We start from the raw sequence: 26,806 nt of genomic DNA, 5'->3' as shown, positions 1-26,806 counted from the left end.
CTTCTATTCTGAATCTTTTGCTTTTGGGTGTCAGATTCATTTCCATTTCGGGATCTGTCACAGGCTAAGGAATCAATCTGGGGTAATGTTTATGAAGCAGAAGGTGTTGTAGCTCTTTTCTTCAAGGACGCATGTTTGGTTTTTAAGACCTGCACCATCCTGAGTTGTTTATCGTGTGTGTGTGTCTGTGTGTGTGTGTGTGTGTGTGTGTGTGTGTGTGTGTGTGTGTGTGTGTGTATAGCTTCAGGACAGACAGCTGGAAAAATCAAGAGAAATTAAGGACAAGACATAGTTTAAATCTATAATCAGGTGATACGGAGAAATGAACAGAACTTGGGTCTAAAAGTGTGATAAACCCCTTGTAAAGCTTGAGGGAGAAAAGTTTTGAGTTAACGAGCCAAAGAAGTGCTATTCTACATAATATGAATCGGAAACTTTCCACATCTTTTAATCTCCAAAAGGAAACCTAGACAAGAAGATGAAAGAAAATCTAAAAATATATAGTAAATATGAGATTCCAGTATGAACACTGCTACAATAAAGACTTGGCTGGTACAGGACCTTTAAGGTTGACACTGGGGAGGATTTACCAGGCCTTGCTGTAGCACGTTCCCATAGCAGGTTGTTTGGGGTGTGAGTTAGAAGCACCAGCTGCATAAGGACTACTTAAAGAGATGCCACAGTGGGTTTCCAATAAGGCGACATTGTTAAAAAGTATATGAGTTGAGAAGAGAATCAAAAGGAAATACATCCTAAACCACAGACTAAGATTACAGGGCTGGAAGTTGTGTCCCAGTTTTGCCGCTTAATAGCTGTGATCTTGGCAATGTTAATTAACCGCCGTGTTTATTGCTTTTTCAGAAGATAGAGCTGATAATAACTACCTCATATGGTTGTTCTGAGATGAAATACGTTTATTTGTGTACAGCCCTTAAAGTAATTCCTATCGCCCTGCAAGTGCTAAGTCAACATTTCTACTTTTGCTGCTGCTGATAGTGGTGGTAGATTTCCAGTTTGAGAAATTATTGGATCTTATTAACCAGTTAACCCAGTTAATTAAAAAGAACAAAAACTTAATAAAGCTCCTTTTAATGCAGCACATGAATTACAATTTGGGGGTTTTAACTTGAATTAAAACTTGGACATTACTTGTCACTATGAAATGAATGAATGAATCCAAATATTCTTTTAGGGCTGGAGGTAAGCTGTGAAATAGGCCTGGTACTTTAAAGACCATTAATTACATAAACATTAATTATAAAGTAATTTATTGAACATCTGTTGTATAGTAGGCTTTGTTCTAATTCAAGTATAGCACTGGGATTAGATAAAGGTAGTCTTATTATTAAATCTTTAGAAAAGGGGTGGTAATAAAGAATAAATGTGGTTATTTACCACTTAAGCATTTCCTGTCAGACTGAAAACTCATCATTGTCACTTAGTGTTAGAATTCTTTGGTTTTTATTCATTCATAAAAGCTAACTTGATTTCCTAAAGGTACGCATATATTACATTTGATCTTTGTGTTTATACTTCAGTACTTGGCAAGGGTTTAGTTATTAGGAGGCTCTTTGTTTATAGTGCTTAACATCTTAAAAATTAAATCAAATGTATGCATTTATACTAGCTTTCTGTAAATTCTGTTGTGAGGTTGACAGGCGTTTCCTTCAAAACTTGTGAAAACTTGAGGAATGGGCAGTCTGTTTTGAAAAAGTGATTTAGTTGCCTTCTGTTAATTTCTTAGGCATTTCTTTTGCTTGATTACATAGCTAACTGAAACATACCACATATATTTTAGCTGTTTGCCAAAATAAAGCTGTATGCTTTGAATGCTGATCTCAGAACTATGAGGCTGTCTCTACAGGTTATAAGTGGGGTTTGCGGTTTTCTGTTTGCTTTCTTTCTGTCCCATTTTTTGGTATTATAAATGCATTGAAACATTGTAGATTCCAAATTATTCAAAACACTGTGTGGTACCTTTCCATGTGACTGTTCACATCTAGTATGTTCTTTGTAACCAATACTATGTATAGGTTGTTGTGATTGTAGTATTAGTATTGTTCGAATGTATCAAGTTGAACTTGACTCTGTATAAAGGTGGGCTTATCCCTTTAGAAGTGAAAGGAACATTAAGTATACAAAGGAACTGTGTTAGTGTCACTAGTTCTTTTCTGACTTGGTTGGGGACTTAAGCTGTGAAGCAATTAAGAACGTAGTTTGATTCAGTCACATGAATTATATAGATGATTTCACAGAGGAGAAGGTATTTGATCTGAGCTGAGAAGGGTGGAGGGACTTGCAGATTAACTCGGTGAGCTAGGTTTTAAGTAGAGTAGAAATTCCTGCGCTACCTTGGTTCACAGCTTCATGCTTAATGTTTCAGTAATTTTTCCTGGTACCCTAGGTCAGAAGAAATGACTCAGAATTCCATTTATTTATTGGTTCAGTCCTAAAAACATCGTTAAGTATTTATGTCCTAAATTAGCCCTTTAAACAAATACCACACATTCATTGGAAGAAAAATATTTTTATTTCATTCTTAAACCACTGTTATCTTCTAGTGTGGTATCAGTTTTTAAACTTTGGAGTTGGTTTGGACATTGCCATCTTTATTTACTGTTCTACACTGATATTTGCCTTATATTTACTTTTTATTAGAGCGACTATCAAAAATTGAGCCTTGCAAAGATAATATCTTTGAAAGGAATATGTATAATGAAGTACCTCTGCTAGTAGTGCTGTGGCATCACATGTTGAGTATGGAAAAACGATAATATAAATTGTTTTGAATCCTAAAGCAAGAACATAATTATTATTCTCCGGAAATAGGGTATCATTTAACAAATTGAATCAATTTACTGTAGCAAGTTAAGCGACCCGTTTATACCCAAAGAAGGAAGTAGTTTACTCTTCTCTTGACTGGATATATAAATAGATGTTAAAGTTCTACAGTAATCTAAACTTGGACTGTGCTAGGGGATTATATGTAAGCTGTCCTTTAGGAGATACTAATATTGAACAACCAAATATCTTTTTTTTTTTTTTAACTATTGTGTTCACATGGATCAGGTTTGTAAATTTTCTTTTTTTTTGACATAACTTCGTAAAACTATATAAAAAGAGAAATAAAGTGCTAGCATTGTGGACACTGAAGACTTTTAAGTTAGTGATGAATCCAAAAATAGCCAGATCACCTAAAAGAGATAAATAACTTCATTTTAAACTGACTTATGCTTTATTTTTGTACCTGTGGCATATAGAAATAACTGATATTGGAAGAAATTGTTGGAGGAAGGTAATTTGATGACTATCAGTAGTTACTGAAAAGTATAATAGCATTCTCTGTGAGCTTGTTTAAAAGTTGGTAATTGACCATTTTATAATATTGGCATTGTGAAGTATGGGTAGGGTGTGGGTGTTCAGGCTTCACTGTATTTATAGTAGTGAAAAGAGCTGTATTTTATAAAGTCACTATACTATATATAGTTTTGTTCTTCTAATATAGTTCCTGGTAAGTGCAAGCTGTTTTAACTTTGTCATTCTTCTGTTTCTTTTACTGTTGTCGTTCAAAAAGTATTCCACTGGTAGGGGCTGCTTTTATTTTTTTTAGAGATTTTATTTTTAAGTAATTTCTACACCCGGGGTGCCAGGGTGGCTCAGTCCTTAAGCGTCTGCCTTTGGCTCAGGTCATGATCCCAGGGTCCTGGGATGGAGCCCCGTGTAGGGCTCCCTGCTCCGCGGGAAGCCCGCTTCTCCCTCTCCCACTCCCCCTGTTTGTGTCCCCTCTCTCTCTGTCAAATAAATAAAATCTTAAAAAAATAATTTCTGCACCCAACGTGGGGCTCAAACTCAGAACCCTGAGATCAAGTGTTGTATGCTCTACCTACTAAGCCAGCCAGGCACCCCATCTACTGATAGGGGCTTTAAACAAAAATAGGTTATATGGTACAGGGGAAAAAAGTGAATAAATATATATATATATATTTTGGTTATGGTCTATTTCAGAAGTCTTGCTCCATTGTAACTTAAAGAATACTACATACTGTTTGTGCAGCCATTTTAATATGTGTAGTTTTTCTTTAATAGAGGCACTCGTGACTTGATTGGATTGTAGTGGGTTAATCTAACAGTTTTAGTAGTAAATAGTAAAAATTTATACAAACCTTAAACTTTTTTAAAATTTTAATTTAAAACCTGTACATTCATTCATCAGTCTTTTAATGTAGGATGAGCACCATTTTCTTGAATATGGGCCCTTTGTTTGGAGTTCAGTTAGGCAGTTAAAATGTCTCGATCTTACAGTGGTATTTAAACTTCACTTGGAAAATACGTATGTGCTACCTTTCTGGAATTTGAGAGAATTGAATCTTGAATTCTGGAATTCCAGACCTCTTTCACTTATTTATAGTTACGTCACACATTTGATACTGTGTGTGACTCATCTTCTTCGAGCTTTTCTGAAGCATTTAACAGGAATCATCTGTATAACTCTCTTTTCTACACTAAGACCTTACCATTTCATGTCGGATATAATTGTGTTGATCCAGCTGGTAGGGACAGAAATGTGGCTATACCACAGTATGTTTTACAGAGGGTAAGGTTACCATCCCAAGGATTTATTAGGTAAAGGTTAGTTAAGAGCATAGCGTAGAATTTTATATAGAGTATTTAACAAGTGCCCAACAATTGGTATACTAGGTGCTCTAAATACATTCTTTTAATTTAAACAAAAGCCACCGTATTCTCATTTTACAAATGGCGTATTAGAGAAGTTGATCTTGTTCAAGATCAGATGCCAAGAAGACGGGCTTGAACCTAGGTTTGTCTTGCAATAGGGGTGTATCCTTAACCACTGTATGTGGTGTTATTCCTCATCTCCATGTAATTCTTTTATGTGTAAGTATTTGTAAAGTGTTGCTAGGTAATTTGGAAAGCAGTAAATCTAATTACTCAGATTAAACAGTCCCAATCATTTATAATAAGCTTTGAAGCAGTTACCAAGAATTTCTTTGGGTCATGCTGAGTCAAGTTTTGGATTCTTTAGAAACAGTTTTTTTTTTTTTTAAAGATTTTATTTATTTATTTGACAGCTAGAGAAGGAACACAAGCAGGTGGAGTGGGAGAGGGGGAAGCAGGCTTCCCCGCGGAGCAGGGAGCCCGATGTGGGGCTCGATCCCAGGACCTTGGGATCATGACCTGAGCCAAAGGCAGACGCTTAACGACTGAGCCGCCTAGGCGCCCCATAGAAACACAGTTTTGATTTAGCTGCATGTGCAGTTATGCCAGAATAAAGCCTATACTTTGAAAGGTAACCAGATCCTAACAGTATTGCAAGAGTACTACCTATCTAGGATTTTCGGAATAGGTTAACTTAATTGTTATAGCAGGGTTGGTTCAAGACATGGCTGCTGATTTCACTTATATTGTTCTGGAACAGTAAATACAAAGTTGCCTTATTTTTTTTTAATGACTATAGTTTGTTTTATTCTATTCATAGGCACTCAGAATTGCAGTTTTTGCTATTAAAAACACTTGCTGGGGTGCCTGGGTGGCTCAGTCAGTTGAGTGTCTGCCTTCGGCTTGGGTAGTGCTCTCGGGTACTGGGATGGAGCTCCATGGCTGGCTCCATGCTCAGCGGGGAGTCTGCTTCTTACTCCCCTCTTTCTTTATCCCTTCCCCCTGCTTGTGCTTTCTCTCTCTCTCTCTAATAAATAAAATTAAAAAAAACCAAAAACTTGCCCTTAGTACCCTAACAAAACCTTGTACACACATTTTTTCATACATGCACAACGTATATATCTGAAAGAATTCCCTACAAATGAAATTGGTTGGGTTACAGGGTATGTTTGAATTTTATTAGTGCCAGATTGCCTTTCGTAGAGAATTATCTATTCTGACCAGTAAGGAATGAGCAAATGAGTGTCTGTTTCTGTATCCTTGCCAACATTGTATTGTGGAACGTTTTTATTCTTTGTCAGTATTGTAAGTGAAAAATGGAATATTATTATGGTTTTAATTTGCATTTCTTTTGTATGAAATGGAGCATCTTTACATGTATTTATGAGCCATTTGTGTTTCTTTTTGGGTCTCAGACTATTGCTTTTCTCATCTTCCCAGAAGTATTGCTACCTGCTTGACTGTCATTTGTAAGGTGCTATTTTAAAATGCATCCCAATCACAGAGAAGGTAAATTTGAAAAAATTTACAGTATTATAGGATTAATGAAACTTGGTGTTTGTCCATCGTTCTGTGGTTTTTTATATTGATTGTAGGAGCTTTTAACAGAATTGGCATTCTGGATATCAGTTGCAATTTTCTTAACAAAATTGGCCTTCTGGATTTAAGTTCCAGTTTTTGCTCACTTTGCCATGTTTCTTTGCTTTGTTTATCACACTTCATGCCATGTAGAAACTTGAATTTTATACAGGTATTTTTAATTAATTGAATTAATTGAAGTTGTGTTCAGTGAATTGAACAATTATTTGAATCCATGTGTTCTATGTTCTAGTATTTTGTTTCTGTTTTACACATCTTTGGTCAATTTAGAACTTTTTTTTTAGGGCGATAATAAGGTTTGAGGTAGGGATTTAGGAAGGTTCACACTCTATGTCTCTCTTAACATATTCCTACACCAGAGAACATAACAGTAAGTTATTGGGGATTGTTTCCCCACATAGACATAATTTTTCGTTACTTATAACTTGAGCATTAGTTATTGACATTCATTAAAGTTATGAATAATCTGATAACAGTTTATTAAAAATTTCTGGTGTACATTTTGGGAAACATTTTCACCATTCTGTGCATCTTTTTTCTTTATGATTTTTTTCTTTGAACCAGACAACTTGAGAAATTTTTCAAGAAATTGTAAATATATGTAAACACAAAACTAAACAATACCTTTGCAGTCTGTAATGTTTATTGGAATTGGTGAAATTGGCTAGGGATCAGGTTTGGCAGTTGGCTAGTAGTTGTAGTATGCCATTTGCATGTGTGCATTGCAGAAAAATACTCAAGCTAAGTTTATACTACTCAGCACACTGAATTTTTTTTTGTTTATTTTATTAATTAAACAGTCATGGTTGAAAATATGAACTGTTTCTGACTTACTCTTCAGGGATCTTTTGCTGCTTTAGGCATGTATTTAACCTGCCTCTTGTTTAACTTGATTTAGACTGGTGCTTCTCATACTTTAGCAAGCCTCAGAAACACATGAAAGCTTGTTCGAACAGATTGCTATGCCTCATCTTCACAATTTCTGATTAAGCAGTTCAGGGGTGAGACCCAAGTTTTGTATTTCTAACCAGTTCACAGGTAATACAGATGACTCTAAGCAAGTTTTTGTTTCAGAACAGAAGAACACTGGATAATAGGGTTTGCAGTCAAATGCAGAGTTTGACTCTCCTGTGCAGTTTTTGAAACTATTGTTGAAACTTCAAAATTGGGTGGTCACAGTTTTATTACTGTGCCACCCTGTTTGTTGCCTTTAGTCTGGTTAAATATTCCATTAGTACTACGGAAGGTAGTAAAACTTGAAAATGGCTATGGCTTTTATAGGATCACCAGTCCCCTGGTTCTGCTTTTTTCTGTGCTTTGTGTTTGGTTACTTTTTTTTTTTTTTTTAAGCCGAGGGCTTCATATATAAACTAGTAGTACAGCAAGTCATTGGGTGGCTTTTCTTTTTTCTCAGGATTAATAAGACCTTAATTTCACACACATACAAAATTCCATGCATAATTTAAAAAGGAAACAAAAACAAGGAAAAACCATAAAGGATACAGGGGAATAATTCTGTTGGTACACAGATAAAGTGCTGTTCTGTACAAAACAACAGAAAGACTCAGAATCAAGTCATTCTAAATACAAAGAAAATCACCTCAAATACTGTGCTAAAGTTGCCAGTAATTCTGGTAGTGGCTTAATTAGGCAAAGTGTAGGACCCTTCCTTCTGTTTTCCTCTTTACAGCATAAGTAAACAACAGTGACAGTAGGCCGGAGGAGTCTAGATGGAAGGACAAACCCAGAGGAGGGGAGGGGAACCTGGGGAGGGATAGGTGTGTGGTCTTGCTCCCAGCCTCCCGTCTGTTCTTGATATAGGCCAGGTCAGTTGATTGGTCTTTATTATTTTGACATTTGACCTGTTGAACTTGGGTCTTAATCCAGAGCCTCATCCCCTCTATTTTTTGCCAGTGAACATGTCTATACTTCGAGCCTCTGAATGTACTTTAAGAAAAGTCCAATATTCCTAAAATCAACTGCTTGCGTTCGTACTGGCACACTTTTTATTTAGAACTTCAAAACTTCAGACATACGGCACAAATAGAAAGAAAAATTTACTGTGTATAAATACAATAACAATGGAAAAGACTACCTGAAGTCTCGTATTGAAAGCATGCCATAAAGATTGTTGGTAACACACAGCAAAGAATTGTCCCAAAACTCTGAAGGCCTAACAAACTGTAGTTTTCCAATAAAACAAAAATGTATGTTTTTCAGATGTTAAGATACACTAATAGAGACAAAATTAGAATTTTGAGGTGACTCATGAGAAAGATGTTGGATAGCAGAAATCTGTTCAGTTTTGGTACACACTTAGAGCATTGCTCAGTGTTACAGTGAGATGGGAGGAGGAAAAGGACGTACTTGTTTTGGGGGGACACTTATGTGACTTGCATCTGGTACTGGGTTGTTGAGTTTTTAAAAAATATCTATGTAGAAGATCCAGATGTACTTGGGAAGTCTAGTTCTGTTTCCCTGATTTAAAAGGCCACCTGGGGCACCGGGGTGGCTCAGTTGGTGAAGCCTCCAAATCCTGGTTTCGGCTCAGGTCATGATCTCAGGGTTGTGAGATCAAGCCACACTCTGGCTTCATGCTCAGTGTGGAGTCTGCTTGAGATTTTTTCTTCCTCTGCCCCTCTGGCTCTTGTGTGTGCGTGTGCATGTGTGTGCTCTCCTCTCTCTCTCTCTCTCTCAAATAAATAAATCCAAAAAAAATTAAAGGCCACCTAAGGTTTGGTGGTCAATTAAATCAGGGCAAAAATAAAGTTTGGCTGATTAAGAGCTTCCCCTGCAGTCATTTCAGAGGACAAAGAAAAGAGCAGTAGTACTTACACTGTTTTAATATTACCTCTTTTCAGTAGATCACAAATGAGCTTACAACTATTTTTTCTGTATGTTTCCAACCCCCAACCCCACGCCAGGTAACTTTTTGCTATTGTATTTATACATACATTTCCTCGGACTTTGAGGAGAGTGTGTTTGTATAGGAGGGGCCCAGGATTGGGGGTCAGTACACTGATAACTTAGTCTAAAGCTATTTAACTGGTTTTGAGACCCTGGGAAAGTTAACTACTAATAGTGAATTTTCTACCCTGGAAAAGCAGCAATATTGGTTATATTTTTAAGAGACCTTTCATATTTAATTAAAATATTTTAGAGAGTGTGCACACGCAAGTGGGTGGAGGACAGAGGAAGAGAGAGTCTCAAGCAGACTCCTGCTGAGTGCAGAGCCCAACTCAACTTGGGGCTCCATCTCATAACCCTGAGATCACTACCTGAGCTGAAACCAAGAGTTGGACGCTTAACTGATTGAGCCACCCAGGTGCCCCTACAAATGTAATTTTTCCCGAAGCTCTCTATTGCACATACAACAAGCTTCCACATTCCTGTGATGCAGGAGAGGTAACAGTGGCATCTCATAGAATTAGATCACAGGGTGATGATCAAATACTGAGACAACTGTTCGGCGTCTGTCTCTGGAGTCTGGAAGTCAGAGGGTTTAGTTGACCATTTAACTTAGGACATATATTATACATACTTTCTAATAAAACAAGGCAAATAGTAGTTCCATTAACGTGCAATATCTGTGTTCTGCCATTTGCAGCACTTCCCTTCAGAAAAATATAAAAGAATGAGTATTTGGGTTAGCTGTGCTTTTAAATGCCTCTACACTGTTGTGGTTTTGTGAAGCTTGAGGCATGTAAGAGGAAAAAGATCAAAATAAAGAGGGTGGCTTTTTTTTTTTTTTAAATGAGTTTCAAGGAGTTTTCAAGTTAAAGCCTGATACTTCTGTCAGTTCTGTGACTTCACCTTTTTAGTACGTGAGATTGAGGTACATTTTTACAATCTGAGGGTCTTAAAACTTGTAGCGATTTGGTGGGGTGTGTTACCTGGAAATGCTTGAACTTGATCTAGCTGTCCATATTTCACTTTAAATAAGTAATGTGCTATTGTTGGAACTATGTGTACTGGGTTTCTTGGCTAATTAAAATGTCTTCAAGAAGATTACACTGGGATTCCATGTTGAAATGAGTAAGCTTGGATACTGAGCAGCATGGTGTACGTTTGATGGTATTTAAGCAAATATTTATTGTTTGGAGAGTGACCAGTTAATTTTTTTTTCCCCTTTGAAAGAACAGACAAAAGCTTTGTGGAATCTGAGGAAGTTACTCACAAGCAGATGAAACTGTATTATGTTTTGCTACTGAGATAATGTGCAAAAGGATTGCCTATCTCATGTCAGTAATTAACAGCTGAAGTCAGGAGAAATTACTAAATGTCCTCAGATCAGAGAAACTTCAAAGCAGCTAGAGGCTATAGTGTAGCTGATTCATGTGCTGTGCTGCACTGTCCTTAAGCCATTGAGTCATAGTTTAATTGGCATTTTTTTTTCATGGTCTTAATATAAAATAATCTTCAGGTAATTCTGTGTCAACTGCAGAAATGTAGTTTACTTTAAAAAATATGGCCAAAGAGGAAAGAAGCCTAAAATATATAGAGTAAGGATGGGTTTGTTTGCCAAAAGTCTTACTAAATTTAGAAGTTAAAGTGAAATAAGGAGAATGATTCACTTCTGTACGTTGTCAATTTGGTGAACTTCACTGCTCCAACAATTCCATTAGCTAAAAATAACAAGTTGGCCCATGAAAGATTCGGTTAGACTCATGTGTGAAAAATAAAAACCCAAAATAGTGAAGTTAGAAATGATGACTTCTCATTTTTATACTGCTTTTAAATTTGTAAATAAAACCATGAATTGAGTGAACTGTGACTTTAGCCTCTGCAGGCCGACTTTGTTTTGTCCTTGTGCCAAACTCTGGGGATAGTTGTTTTGTGTTAGTGACAGTAGCAGCCAGAATAGCATGGCTAGGAGATGGTTGGCCTGTAACACCGTTTGCAAATCACCCTGCATCTGAGTGCTGGATTAGCTGTTTCATCTTGAGCCATCTCTAAACCTGGTTTCCCTCTCTGCTTCCTTCATTTAGTGGGTGTCCTTTGCCTTTTCTCTTTTATGTATATTTATCACCATTTCTAGTGCTAATGCTGCTTCTTATTTCATGAATGTATTCCTTTTTGTGCTTCTTTGCCATCATGTCATTGAATGGATGGGACTGGGGCAAACAGAGATGGTAGACTTTTGTGCTCTCTCAGCCCTTTTGAACCAAGGAAGGCTATTGTTAGCTTAAGTGGAGAATTACTAAGGCTTTAAAGAAATGTACTTTTGCATGTGGTAACTAATTTTAGTGATGTGTGGTTATAAAACAAAGTGGCATCTTAGTTTTGTTTTGCAGGTTAAACATTTCCGTTTTATATTTTGTTTTTAAGAAACTCATTTAAGTGATGCATTTTGCTTTGGCATTTGTATGAAACCACGTGATCATTATATTCCATAAGCAGATTTAATCTTGTTTTCTTAATGCATTTCAGTATTACAGTCTCACTTGACAAGATTTGATAGTGTGTAACTTGTTTGATACTCTTAGAAGTTTTTCTTCATGTTTAATTTTGCAATTGATTATGAAACAATAGTACATGTGTTTTGGGGAAAATTTAATTTTGATTTTCCTGATGTCTTTGCATGTCATGAAGTTTAGTTTTAAAATGTTCTAAATAAATGAACCTTGTCCAACTTGTGTTTTGTGGATATAGGTATATGACTGATGGGATGTTACTTCGTGAAGCTATGAATGATCCCCTCCTTGAGCGTTACGGTGTAATAATTCTTGATGAGGCTCATGAAAGGACTTTGGCTACAGATATCCTCATGGGTGTTCTGAAGGAAGTTGTAAGACAGAGATCAGACTTAAAGGTGAAGAAATTTTTTTACTCATTTGTTTCATAAAAAAAGGTATATATAAAAAACGGAATACATGCCAATCACTCTAATCAACTATAAAATATCAAGTGTAAAATAAGGAACCAGTAAGTACCTACATTGTTATTTTTCTTGGTTTCTAATGTACGTAGCTGCGTCTTCCTATGTGTTCTTGGTATGATTTCAATTTTTAGTAATGTATTTTTAAGTCAGATCTTTTCCATTTCTAACCCACCTGTGTTTTCTTGTGATCTAATGACGTGGTGGTTTTATAACCCTGCTGCTCACCCTACCCTTCATTAAATACAGAAACCTCAAGTCTTTGTCCTGTCCCAACATAAACACACCCATTATAACTCAGTCATGTTGGGTAGTAGGAACAGCTATACCCAGAACAAGCAAGCCACTCCTCAGAAATGTGTTCACTTAACCTAGTTTGCTTGGGGTTTTTTTTCTGTCTGTTATACTGCTGCTACCCTGGCCAGTGTTACTCTGTTGATAAGGGCCTAAAACGGACTGAATTTTCTGACCTTTTTGCCTCCTAGAGTTTATGAAGTGCCTCTTTTTGCTGTGTGTGTGTGTACCATTTATTGGAGCTTAGACTCATTATTCGGTTGTTAGTGTATGTGTTATAGGGATTGTACGCCGGGCAGAAAGATTCTGGGTCTTAAAAAATTATCTTAGTATGTTTTTGCTTGTAAATTAAGTTTATTGATTAAACCTTATGAACGATTGAAGTTTTTGTTTGATTTTAATTGTAGTTGACAGGTTATGTTAGTTTCTGATGTTCAACATAGTGATTGGTAATGACAACTCTGTATGTTACGCTGTGTCACCTCAAGTGTGTAGCTACCATCTAGAGTGACTGTAGAACGCTATTACGATACCATTGACTGTATTTCCTATGCTGTACCTTTCATTCCTGTGACTTACTCATTCCATAGCTGGAAGTTTGAAACTCCTACTCCACTTCATTCATTTTGCCCATCCCTCCACCCCGCTCTTCTGGCAACCACCAGTTTGTTCTTTGTATTTATGGGCCTGTTTATACTTTGTGTTCTTTAGATTTCACATATAAGTGAAATCAGGTGTGGGCTCTTCACGCTTTTAGGAAAGAAAGTCGAAGTAGAAATTACTCTGTAGTAGAATGTTTTATGGGGTGCCTTTTTTAAAAATTTTTTATTTTTTTATTTTTATTTTTTTTTAAAGGTTTTATTTATTTATTTGACAGAGAGAGACACAGCGAGAGAGGGAACACAAGCAGGGGGAGTGGGAGAGGGAGAAGCAGGCTTCCCGCTGAGCAAGGAGCCCGATGTGGGGCTCGATCCCAGGACCCTGGAATCATGACCTGAGCCGAAGGCAGACGCTTAACGACCGAGCCACCCAGGCGCCCAAAATTTTTTATTGTTAATCACCATACATTACATCATTAGTTCTTGATGTAGTGTTCCATGATTCATTGTTTGTGCATAACACCCAGTGCTCCACGCAGAATGTGCCCTCTTTAATACCCATCACCAGGCTAACCCATCCCCCCATCCTCCTCCCCTCTAGAACCCTCAGTTTGTTTTTCAGAGTCCATCGTCTCTCATGGTTCGTCTCCCCCTCCGACATACTCCCCTTCATTCTTCCCCTCCTGCTATCTTCTTCTTCTTCTTTTTTCTTAACATATGTTGCATTATTTGTTTCAGAAGTACAGATCTGTGATTCAACAGTCTTGCACAATTCACAGCGCTCACCATAGCACATACCCTCCCCAATGTCTATCACCCAGCCACCCCATCCCTCCCACCCCCCCCACCACTCCAGCAACCCTCAGTTTGTTTCCTGAGATTAAGAATTCCTCATATCAGCGAGGTCGTATGATACATGTCTTTCTCTGATTGACTTATTTCACTCAGCATAACACCCCCCAGGTCCATCCATGTCGTTGCAGATGGCAAGATCTCATTCCTTTTGATGGCTGCATAATATTCCATTGTGTATATATACCACATCTTCTTTATCCATTCGTCTGTCGATGGACATCTTGGCTCTTTCCACAGTTTGGCTATTGTGGACGTTGCTGCTATAAACATTGGGGTGCACGTACCCCTTCGGATCCCTACATTTGTATCTTTGTGGTAAATACCCAGTAGTGCTATTGCTGGATCGTATGGTAGCTCTATTTTCAACTGTTTGAGGAACCTCCATACTGTTTTCCAGAGTGGTTAGGGGTGCCTTCTTTTTAAGTAAATTTTTAATGGGTGCTGTACTGTGTGATTACATGGAGGGAGGGTGACTGCACTGTCTTGTAGCCCTGCCCCTGAACAGCCTTTTGTGGCTGTGGCTTTTTACAACAATGTAGAAAATCCCTGTGTGGGAATTTTTCTAAAGAAGTCATGCTTATTAAAAATGCTTTGGAAGAAGGGAGAAAATTTATATCTGTGCCAGTGATTTTTTTTTTTTTTGTCTTTTTCACATTTCCTTTTTTTTTTTTCCTGTGTACAAGGTTGTCATGGTCTGTCTTAATAAACATGGTAGTAATCATACTATTTATTAATAATGTTTTGTATCAGTCCCCTTTACATATTACGTAAACTTTATGTAAACAAAAATGTTATGAACATTTTATGAACTTTGGGTTTAAGGTATTGTTTCATGAAGATATATTGTAGTTTATTGGATATTGGGTTTATTTCTGATTTTTTAAAATGTCAGTAACTCTATAGCTCAGCATTTCTGTATTTGATACATTTTTAAAGATTTATTTATTATTAGAGAAAGGAGTATGAGTAGGGAGAGGGGCAGAGGGGGCGGCGGGGCGGTGTGTGTGTGGGGGCGTGGTTGTGATCTCAGAATCCTGAGATCATGACCTGAGCTGTGATCAAGAGTCAGTCACTTAACTGACTGAGCCACCCAGGTGCCCCTGCATTGATTTTTTTTAATCAGTTTATTTGTATGAAGATTTTTGTAGTTTTTTTTAATAGTATATATAGAACAGTAAACATTACTTGTCTTTTTTCCTTAAGACCATGTAAGATCCTTGAAGACAGCTTTAAATAATTTACTGTTTTTTTTTTTTTTTCTTTTTCCAGGTTATAGTTATGAGCGCTACTCTAGATGCAGGGAAATTCCAGATTTACTTTGATAACTGTCCTCTCTTAACTATTCCTGGGCGTACACATCCTGTTGAGATCTTTTATACTCCTGAACCAGAGAGAGATTATCTTGAAGCAGCCATTCGAACAGTAATCCAAATTCATATGTGTGAAGAGGAAGAGGGAGATCTTCTACTTTTCTTAACTGGTCAAGAGGTATAGTCATTATTTTCTTCATTATTTAGCCTTTAGCATATTAAGTTATACAACAGCTTTTTAAACCTAAGAACTTGGCATATATTAACCATGTGTTTCTTATCCCAAGTTTTAAAGTTTTTCTTGAACTTGATTGTATTTAAGTATGAAATATATAACCCCTTTGTGTACTCTATAAATACCCTTTTATACTGTGTTGGTGTTTGTTAATTATTGTAAGAATGTTAAATGCTTTTAGAATTTCAAGATTTAGCAATTGCAGTCTCAGCTTTGGAGAGACCTGGATGGTAAGAAGTGGTGTGGTAATTTGCAGTTCTGCTGAAGCAAAAATTTAACCACGCAGCTGCTGTGAAGATCAGATTGTCCTAGTCAGTTAGCTTGTGAGTGAACTTGAGTCACTTGGGTGCCCATTCAACATCAAAACAAATGTTTGTGTTTTGGTTTTGTTTTCCATGTGTTTACTGAGGATTAGAAGGAATCACTGAAATTTCTTAGTTAGAATTTAACTCATTTTAAGATACACATTTTATTCTCAGGTGCTACATTTTTTAAAACTTGTTTCACACAGTAGGTTTATAGGTGTGCTATGAAATTCTCAAGCTAAAGTTCAGGAAAAAGCTGTCTGGATAAAACAGTTTCAGAGAGCCTTTTTTACTGGAAGTTTTCTTAAGAGCTTGTCCTTTGTTTCAATAGATTTTATGAATTTCCTAGAATGTGCTTCTCAAACTCACATACATGCAGATCAGTTAGAAAATTTGCAGATTCTGATTCAACAGATCTGGTGGAGCCTGAGATTCTGTATTCCTAACAAGCTTCTAAGTAATGCTGAAGCGCTCCAGGTTTGAGTGTGAGGTTCTAGAGTAGCACTGTCCCATTAGACCTTTCTTCCTTCCTTTTTTTTTTTTTTTTAAGATTTTATTTATTTTTTGGCAGAGAGAGGGAACACAAGCAGGGGGAGTGGGAGAGGGAGAAGCAGACTCCTCCCTGAGCAAGGAGCCCGATACGGGGCTCAATCCCAGGACCCTGGGGTCATGACCTGAGCTGAAGGCAGACGCTCAACTACTGAGCCACCCAGGCGCCCCGCGTTAGATCTTTCTTCAGTGCTGGACAAGTTCTGTGTCTGTGCTGTTTAGTATGGTAGTCACCAGGAATGTTACGGCTTTTGAGTATTTGAAGTGTGGCTGTGAGAGGAGGGATTAAATTTTAATTTTACAGCATTTTAATTAATTTACATTTAAATAACTACATGTGCCAACCCTCTTCCTGTTTGTTTTTGTATGGCCCACGAGTTAAGAATTGTTTTTACATTTTTAAACAGTTTAAGAACAAAGAATGTGCAGCAGAGATGATCCATGGATGCAAAGCCTAAATTGTTTTGGCCCTTTACAGTAAAAGGTCTGAGCCCTGCCCCAGAACCTTTTTTCTGAAGTGTGGCCAGTGGACTGAGGGGAGGAGAGTTTGTTAAAGCAAGTTCTTGGCCCTGTTCCACCAGACTTGCCGAAATAGGTGAAATCTGAGGTGTGATACAGGAATCTGCATCTTCAATGAAGTCTACAGGCCATTTTTGTATTTCCCTAGGTTTAAAGGTCATTATCCCGGAGAATGTTTAAACCAGTATAATTCTTGTAGTACATTAATGACACAACTGTAAACACTGTCGTGGGGGAATTGCCCTTGTTTTCCCAGATAGCAAAATCAGAAGTCTTCTGTGTGACTGCCTGCGTCCATTGGAATGTGACTTATTTTATTTGTATTCAATTTCTACAGGAATGCTTGACAACACATAATATTCTGGCAAATGCTGTTGTTTTAAGAGCTATAAATATTGAATAATTTTTTTATCCTTGCATTTCTTCAGTATTTATGTGATCTATGATTTGTACTCCCATTGGCCATCGTTCCTTTACTGTAGAACAGGGTTTTTCGGCCACAGCACTATCTACATGGTAGGCTGATCAGTTTTCTTGTTGTGGGGTAACCTGTGCATCGTGGCATCTTTGGTCTTTACCCATTAGAGCGTAACGTTTGCTTCCCCAGTGGTAACAACGAAAAATGTCTGCAGACATTGCCACGTGTCCCCTGGGTGGAAAATCATTCCCAGTACAGCATCACACTTGTTCTTTTGGGAAATAAAGTGTGTTGCAAATTCAGTTTTACAGATAGACCTATGTTGGTACTAGTCTTCCCTTTTATGCATTTTGAATGGAAGAATTTTTAAATACTTTGTAAGCAAGAGTACCACATGCGTTTTGGGCAGCATGTAGACGGTATTTATGCACTAAGGCAGTCTTTCGGCAGTCGAGGTATTCTTGCCCTTTTGTGCCTGGTCTCCAGTTTCTTGCTTCATCCAGAGTGCTGCGTAGTGTATTTTTGTAAATGACTTAAAAATAGCCATTATGTTCAGATAACTAATGATACTAGAATTTTATCATCAGATGGTCTCATGGTAAGGACCTGAAAGGCTTTTCTGTGATTTAACTTCTTGTATTTGGTATTTTGGCAGCTATCCCATAGTTGGGGAAAGGAAGGGAACAAGCCCCATGGTTTTCAAATGTGTGCTAGAGTGTATGTTTTCCAATAGTTACTAACTGTAATTGTGAACTAGGTTTGCATGTGTCCTCTTATATTTTTAAATCACCTTTAGGGGACTAGTCTTGAATTTGAAGATCTTTAGGGTTAAAGGAGCAGAGTACCTAATTTATTTTTGTTTCACTGATTGTGTTTAGTAGAGCTGACTTAATATAAAATACTGTTTTTCATGTCTGTGAACCTGTGTTATTTTTACATGGTCAGTTAAATGGTAGATCTCAGAATTCAGTAGTCTTGTTTTCATAAAGTTGAATAGCATCTGTAAAATTTAGTTTTCTCATGAAATTTTAGAATGATTCTTAAGAGCATTTTACCATTTTGACTACTTAAACAATAATGCATCTGTAGTAATCTGTGGGTGAATTTGGGAGTAGGAAATCAATCTTAATTGAAAAGTTGGAAAAGATTTGAATTCTAGAATATTTTTTATGTTATAATATGTTAATGCATAGAATCTGGACTTGTGATTAAAATTGTTGCCTAGTAGAAGTCCTTAGGGGAGCTACACTTCTGAATTAGATTAAGAATGATTATAACTGAAATATCAGTTGTTGTCAAGGGTACATGAAGATGTTAAAACCATTCTTTAAGCAGCACATTCTTTAATTTTGCTGAGTAAAATGTCTTTTCCATATGCATTGAGTTCAGCCTCCTCAAATTAGTACTCCATATTTATTTACTCATGTATATTAATACTTTTGGAGCTGAAAGTCTTAAAAACTCCTGAGCTTCTGTCTCAATAGTCAATATTGCTCATAACTAAGCAACCCTAAGCAGATGGTTACTTTGTGCTGCTGAATGTCAATGAGCTTTGTGCTCCTCTGAACTTAACGTTGTTGACTATGGAAATTTGGTAAACTTTAGGGAAAAATTTGTTGCAGTTTTAAAACTAAATGTTTAGAACCTTGCTTGTGTAAAAAAACAAGTGGTGTGGGATTCCCCCCCCCATCTTTAGAGATGTGTTTATATCCCGTGCAGTAGTGATTTTGTTTTAGCTTTATACTTATTTGGCAGATTGGAAAGTCTAGTCCCAAGCATAAAGTTGGAATTATCTTGCTAAAATTCTGGAATCTGCAATGTACCATTTGGGGCACTTCTTTTTCTAGTATATGAAATGTGGATGTTTGGTGACTTTGGACCTTTTGTTTTCTGGTCAAATATATGGTTAAGTCAGCTAAATTAAAAAAATATTCTGAATATTGGCATCAGTTTTCCTGTGTTTATCTTTTTATTTTAGAAAAGTCTAATTTGGAGTTTATATTCCAATCTTTTTGATTTGGAAGAGATCTAATTTTGTATTTGCATACCAGCAGGGGGCATTCTAATCTAGATACAGCATTTAAATGCTTTTTTCTCCTAAAAATACTTGTTTTGTTACATTTTGTCTATCAATAGCATTCCTTCATTTTCTTTTAGAAACTTCAGATCTCAAAGGGAACTGTGAACATCAAATCCTTAATAGTAATTTTCTGCATGATAATTTTCCCATCCAAGTACTAACCAGGCCCGACCCTGCTTAGCTTCCGAGATCAGACGAGATCGGGCGCGTTCAGGGTGGTATGGCCGTAGACTGCATGATAATTTTCAAGACCCTTAATCCGTTTTCTAGGAGAACTACTACGTTTGAAGGAGAGGGTGAAAAAAGTTTTTGTTCTTAAGTATCCAAAGACTTTGTATTTTTTAACATGGAAACAATTGCCTTTGATTTAAAATCATTTCAAGGAAAGTAATTTTAGTTTAATATAATAAAAATACAGACTACATTTACCTGATAGATTTTTTCCTTTTTTTTTTCTTTAATCATTCTGATCTTTGAATAAGTTTTTCTTTAATCATTTTGATTTTTGAGTAAGAGATAATTTGTTGATAAGGATAGCTTTTGATTGGGTCGTGCCTTGGACAAGCTGCCAAATCATTTAACGTACTTCTGAATTTAACTGAATTAATGCTTCATGAAAATTTAAGTTTGTTGCCCCCCCCCCCCCCTTTTAAGTCCCTTTGCCACTCATGGAGCCTCCACCCACCTCTCTTTCTCGGTCTCCCATACTCTGAATATTTATTGTGAGTCCTCTCTTTAAAACCTAGAGATGAATGCAAATGTGTTGGAATTATTTTCTGTGGTTGGGAAAGTTTTGAAGATGCTGTAAGTTATTTGGGTTAGCCTACTTCTTAAATACCTATGTTGATACTGTAAAGGTGTTTGTTCTCATTAGGTACAATGAAGCAAATCTTCCATATAATTACATTAGTGATACGTGACATTAAAGCCTAATTGGCTTATTTAAAATATCTAGCACATCAGTTTCTTTTAGATTGTGAAAATTTAAAAGGTTATGAGTGCAGTTAAATATTCCTGGGTGAGAAATTTTAATTTTAGTACAATTTGTTGAGAATTAATTAGGGTGTCTGTCTAGAAGAAAAAGAGTGTGGAATGCCAATAGATAGTTGTCTGAGTATCGAAATCAAAATTTTTCTTCATTAGTTTTGGAAATCCCGATGAAGTGTACTAACTTAGTTTTGATTTACCAAATTCAAAGTAAGCTTCATGGGACTAGGATTATGATAAATACTTAAATGTTTCAGTGTGTGTTTGTTTTGTTTTTACACTCAGCCTTTTATTTTGTAGGAAATTGATGAAGCCTGTAAGAGAATAAAGCGTGAGGTTGATGATTTGGGCCCCGAAGTTGGTGACATTAAAATCATTCCATTATACTCTACACTTCCTCCTCAGCAGCAACAACGCATTTTTGAGCCTCCGCCTCCAAAAAAGCAGAATGGAGCGATTGGAAGAAAGGTTAGCATAGAAATATTCTCTATAAACGTTTCATTAACACAGAACTGTCTGAGAGATATGAAACTATATTGAATTATTAATGACTAAGTTATGGGTGGTGGCGATCTGAGTTGCACACTACAAAATAATCTGTTTTTCAAAAGTAAATAGAAAAAAAGTGTATTTTGGTGGAATTTTGCTTATCTTTTGACCTTAGAGTAAGAGCATGTACTGTTTTCCATCTCCACAGGAAGCACCTCCTTAGTAAATGGGTGGTTGGTTAGGGTGGGTCAAGAAAAGCAGGAGATGATCAAGTGTCTTTCTCTCCATTAAGTCACTTGGCAAAAGCTAAGCACTTTTTTCTTCAGTGCCTTGGCTTCTGCCTGCAATTTTCTTAGAGACCTAACCAAATGTCATGTCTATAGGTATGAAATATTGACTGCACACATCTCTGTAATAGCACTCATGCTGCATTGCATAAATATGTGGGTTTCTTTAGGGCAGAAATGCAGATTCTCTCTGTGGATGTCTGCCTATGGTTCTTCGAAATTAAAATTATATTGTTTGAAAAGGTTTGAAAAACATTAATATAGTGGAGTTAATCATTTATTAGGTTAAATAGTAACTGAATATGAATTTTGGCAAGATTCTTAATCTCTGGTTTTAAAGTTTTCATTTTTTTAAAGTGGGTATTATTTACCTCATCACTTTTGGGAGATTATTATCAAGGATTAAGCTTTGTATATACAGGGTCCTAATATATCTAGAGTAAACTAGTCCCTCATGGTAACTGCTATAAATTCCTTGAGTATATTCATGTCGAAAAAAACTCTTACTTGAAATATTACTTAGGTATGATTTACTTGTCAGTCAGATTTGGAATTCACTGCTTTCTTATTTCTATATTCAGGACTAACAGATTCTCACCTTTTTTCTGCTTTTATTCAGTCTTTTTGCTAATGTTTATCATGATTATTGAAAAATTACACATTATAAAGATACTTAAATATATCAGGGCTAATTATTTCTTTACATGGCTGTGTAAAAGTTAAATGAACCAAATACATTTTTCAAACTGAAGGAACTTACCAAAAGGATATACAACACCAGCTTAGTGGAATGTAAACTAACAAGAGATTGATAGGAAAAAAAATCAGTTTCTGAGTTTCTCATCGATGAGTAGTGAATATGACTTTTAAAAAACAGTCTGATCATAGCTTCCTTATGTTGAACTTTCCAATTCTTTTTGTCATAGTTCTATCTGTAGAATATGTTAAAACATTTTTTCCTGTTACTTTATGTGCTTTCTCAACTTTGGGGAAAACTTACATTTTAAGTGATGAGCTTTAGTAGATAAATTTGAAGTTGATATGTTGACTGAAAAGAAGTACTTATTCTCTGTAAAGTTCTTAGCTTAATTCTGTATCAGTCGATGTATGTAAATAAAGTAGCTGTTTTCTTAAACATTTCTATAATAAAGAGTAGACTGCAGGCAGATAATTTTTCTTTAAATCATGTACACTTTGTATATCTGCGTTTGTTTTAAGATTTTTTTTTACCACTGAGTAAAATTGGTATTAAGCAAGATTTGCCGTATTTATGTGTCTCTTCTGAGAAGTATGGGCCTGAACCTATTGAAATTATTTCACATCTGAGTTCTTTGCTCTGTTAAATTATTAGTTTATTGGAAATTTAGGTTCAGTCCGGTGCCAGTCCGGTACATACTACATTTTGTGGGATCTACAACTTAAGCCCATGAAGTAGAATTTAACTGTACTGCTTTTTGTGTTCTTATAAATCCTAAGGATATTGAGGAGAATTTTGTCTCACTGAAAAGAGTGACTCAGCAGTAGTTGGATGTATGTGTGGTGATGGCCATGGATGATGAGGGGACCACTGGAGGTCCCCAGGGCAGGGGCTCACCTTGGGATCCCATCGTGGGCTTTCAGTTCGGAGTCAGACCAAGGACCACAGTGCTGCTTCATCCACTGATGGTTTTCATTCAGCTAACTACAGGACCTCTTGCTGGGAAATCATGTTCTCTCTAGGCATGAGTCAACTTCATCTTAGAGGCTGAGAACACTGTCTCACACACACACCCATCCACCTCCCCGCCCCCCCCCACACCTATGATCCCAGGAGAGGGAGGGAGGACTTCTTGGCAGTTGGTGTGTCAATCTCATTATGGGGGGTGGGGTGGGGGAAGCTTTGAAGCCTGGCATGTTTAAGGAAAAATGAACATTTTTATAGAAGCCTAGTTCACAGGAGGATTCACTCATCCAATCATGTTTTTGGTGCTGGACAGGGAAGCTGCCTGGAAGAAGGTAGGAGTGTCGGCTGAGAACCAGAGAGAGCAGAAACACATTCTGGCCAGGCGCTGACTGGCGCTTGAGAGGAGCGGGTGACTGGCAGAGCCATGGCTCTGGCTGGGTTAGACAGAGCCGTCCGGATTGGTGGCACTGTGGGGATGGAGGAAGAGTTCATTCCTCATTAAGATGCACAATTCCTCATTAAAATGCACACAGGTTATGTGAGGGAAAGTGGTTACATATGGGAACAGGAAGAACTGGCAGTTGGTTGCTATTTTCCTATTATTGTCTTAAAAAAAATGCCACAACTTTGATAATAATCCTGTTTGTATAATAAAATAAAGAACTAGGGGCCAAGGCTTGCTGCTTCTGTTCTGAATTCGTTATTCTGCCAGTTAGTAGAATGGAACTTTCATTCACGAGTGTTAAACTGTTACTGGTTGATATTCACAATTGATTTAAAAGTACGAAGGAATGTTTAGGGATTTATGGTCTTGTTTCCAGTTGTGTAAAACCAAATACAATTTGATTCATTTTTTTGTTAAATTTGTTCTAATTATAAGGATAATAGCTAGCATAGAGTAGAATGTAAGAAGTCAAAATGTTTGGAACAAAGAATATTTAATAAGAGTTTTTTAAATTCTGCCAAAATAAGTGTAATTCTGTATTTATATTTAGATTCCTTCTGTGAGGTAGGTAGTGCCTTATCTTACTCATTGTATTAATTTGTGAAAATAGTTTATGATTGTGGTAAAACTAACAAAACAGCCTTGTAATATTAAATGTAGGCTATATTAAAGGTAAAGTTTTATGGGCATGGGGGACTTAACCTAGCATTCCTTTTACAAATAGTTACTGAGTTCTTTTTATGTGGGCTTCTAACATAGCACTACTGCTAATGATCGAGAAAGGTTGAGAATGCATGTATTTTTGTGAGGGTAGATCATTTTATTTGTTTTGATCATGCTTGACATTTATTCTGATATTTGAGTTTAAGTTCAAGGTACAGTATTGTATAAGCATTAAAGTTTATTCATCAATAAATTACTTGTGTGCATCTTTTGAGTAAGTCTTAAAATTGCTGTTTTGTAGATTTGGTCTTGTTAAAATCCAGCAACTATTCTTTGATTTTATTTAGTTTTCATTAATTTTGTCCATACAAATAGATGATTTTTCTGTAGCTTATCTTACAGTTTACTAGTTAACATGGCTCAAAGCATACACTGCTCAGTAAAAGAGAGAAATGGCCCTTGTGGAGACGGTTCTGTAGTTTTAAAGAGAGGCTTAATGATCCACTATCTGAAGATAACTTAGTGTGGTACTGCTGGGACGTGGACAGATAAAGAAGTTAATGTCCTTACTGAATTGGTGCCCCCCACAGAGTTCCCTGGGGACTAAAAATCCAAACTAGTTGAACCTAAATGCATTATTGTGTCCAAATAGAATTGAAGTAGAGCAACGCAAGTACTCTCAGTTCTAGAACACTTTGAAGTGGAATTATTGAAATAAATCAAAGTAGATTTCATTGCAAGGCATGTTATTGAGGGGGAAGGGGATAAATCTAGATGGAAGTTTAATCTTAACACACTTAAACACATAAAATTGGCAGTGGGATGTCAAACTTTTTTCCACAGGGTTTTCTATTTCAGGTAAATAAACCCCTAAATATTCTATATTTAGGGGTTTATTTACCTGAAATAATTGCTTCGTCAATGAGGTTTGAACACTTTTAAGGCCCTTTGAACACTTATTGCCATGTTACAGTCTAGAAAGCTTGTACCATTTATATGTATATTCCCATTGGTCATATGAGGTCCCTTGACAAAGTCAGGATCACTTTGTGTTCTGACCATTTCCTAATTAGATCATGTGACACTTAACATCTAGAACGTACTTATCTGAGGTTCCAAGGGAGCTAGGTAACTTTTATCATCTCATTTATTTAAGTTCTTGTGCATTATGTATGTGTGTTTTCTTTAGCCTTAGCTAGTTCTCCAGCTCTAGTAATAGAGTCATTTGAAGAAGCACCCTGAAAGTCATACAGTTTGTTACATGAGTTTTTCCCTTTTTTGTCCCCAAACCTTACCTCCCATGGTTTCGGAACCCTGCCCTTTTTCTCATAGACACTCTAATAATTGTTAAATCAGTATGGTAGACAAGTCCTATTCAGAAAAGTTTTTATTACCTTAGTGCTTTTTAACCAATTTACTTTTAATTTTGGAATAAAGCTTGAAAGTCATACTTCTCTAAGGTCTTTTTTTAACACTACTGTTTTAGAGTTTGATAATGACATGGGGTTTGCCAGGTTGGCATAATCCTGTGATTCTTAAACACTTGTGGAATCACAAATCCACACTTCCTTTTAAGTGTTACATAATTTGTCACACACACACCCAAAGACGCATGCATACCAAGTGAAATTATTTTGTAAAGTGATTTTTAAATAACTCTAAAGAATTGATCACATCAAGAAATTTTTATCACACTAATTGTATTCTGTTCTAGAAGAAACATGTGAAATGTATTTATTTCCTCCACTGCTCTAAATATATATCCAGAACTGTAACAGTTTTACCCCAGAATTCCAGAAAACCGTAAGACTTCTTATATAATCATAAGCGTGTAGCTGGCTCTGTAATAGGTTTATAAGGACTTTCTACATTTATTGTCTAATTTTATTTATTAACAGCTTTGTCCTTGCTAGATTAATATGCAGGAGTTATAAAAGGAAATTGAGGTTTGGGAGTCTTAAAACCTTTCCACTATAACTTAGCTACTTAGGTTTGCTTCCTGGCTCTCCCCTACTCCTGAATTCATTGCTCCCTCCAGCACAGCACACTTGCTTTGTAGAAGAATATTAAACTCAGGATATTTATTCAAATTCAACTGTCAACCTTACATGCCTTGTTTATGTTTGCTTTGGTTCTAATTATTGAACCATGTGCGTGTCATCTAAATGTACTGAAACATGTATTTCAGTAACATCAAACGATCTGTTTCTTACCATTTGCTAGTCCGCAGTCTTTGCAACTGCCCAATACAAAAAGGAAGGATTTTGGTTTTAGATATGTGAATGATTCTGAAATATTACCCTGTCAGTGGCTCTCTAGTAAGTTTTGGCAGTATATGTCCTTTTCATTTCTTAGATGTGCCTGTGGGCATTTTTGCTTACATGCCCCAGTTTAAGTGGAACCTTCTGCTGTTAGTGTTCTTAACCCTTCTCTCTCGTGGGAGATCCCACCTTACCCTTGCCAACTCATTTGAGTGCCTTTTTTTTCGGTAAGTTTCCTTGGTCTTTGTTGTGGAAGTAAGCCCTTTTTAAGTCTCAGAGTGAGTCTTTGGTGTCATTTACACTGTCCATGTCTGATTTTCCTTTACATGCTGTAAGAGTAGGCCCTGTATCTGATTCATTTTCTGTGTCATCTGCTTGCATATACAGGCATTTTCACTTAATGGCAGTTTTCTGTTCCTGAAAATCAGATGTTCAGGGGAAAATATACTAATGAGAATCCCCTTTTCTTATTGTTTAATAAGAAAAATTATGTGACATGTCATTCTCAAACCCCAACCAGTTTCCTAAAATCTAAAATAATATCGTACACTTAACATAAACCAGCGGTTGTATTAGTATGTAAATGCTGTAAACATTTTTTCACTAGCCGTAAAAGATTCAAATGATTAACAGTTGCTTTGTATATCATGACATCTTTGAGACCGTACACTTTCTAAAATATCTGCATTCGAT

At 36.5% G+C, this 26,806-nt stretch overlaps 1 protein-coding gene across 1 annotated transcript in view; it reads left to right on the top strand.

Moving 5' to 3' along the window:
- The window catches only part of DHX15 (DEAH-box helicase 15), a 57,938-nt gene that overhangs the window by 15,979 nt on the left and 15,153 nt on the right, over window positions 1-26,806 (top strand). Inside the window, exons 4-6 of the mRNA XM_027597915.2 lie at window positions 11,929-12,088; window positions 15,172-15,390; window positions 20,606-20,773. Of these exons, the coding sequence (XP_027453716.1) occupies window positions 11,929-12,088; window positions 15,172-15,390; window positions 20,606-20,773 (547 nt within the window). The remainder of the gene's footprint in view (window positions 1-11,928; window positions 12,089-15,171; window positions 15,391-20,605; window positions 20,774-26,806) is intronic.

The sequence above is a fragment of the Zalophus californianus genome, chromosome 2 (assembly GCF_009762305.2).
Source record: "Zalophus californianus isolate mZalCal1 chromosome 2, mZalCal1.pri.v2, whole genome shotgun sequence".
Taxonomy (NCBI): Eukaryota; Metazoa; Chordata; class Mammalia; order Carnivora; family Otariidae; genus Zalophus; species Zalophus californianus.
Note: the sequence above shows the minus strand (reverse complement) of the source record. Positions and strands in the feature narration are given on the sequence as shown.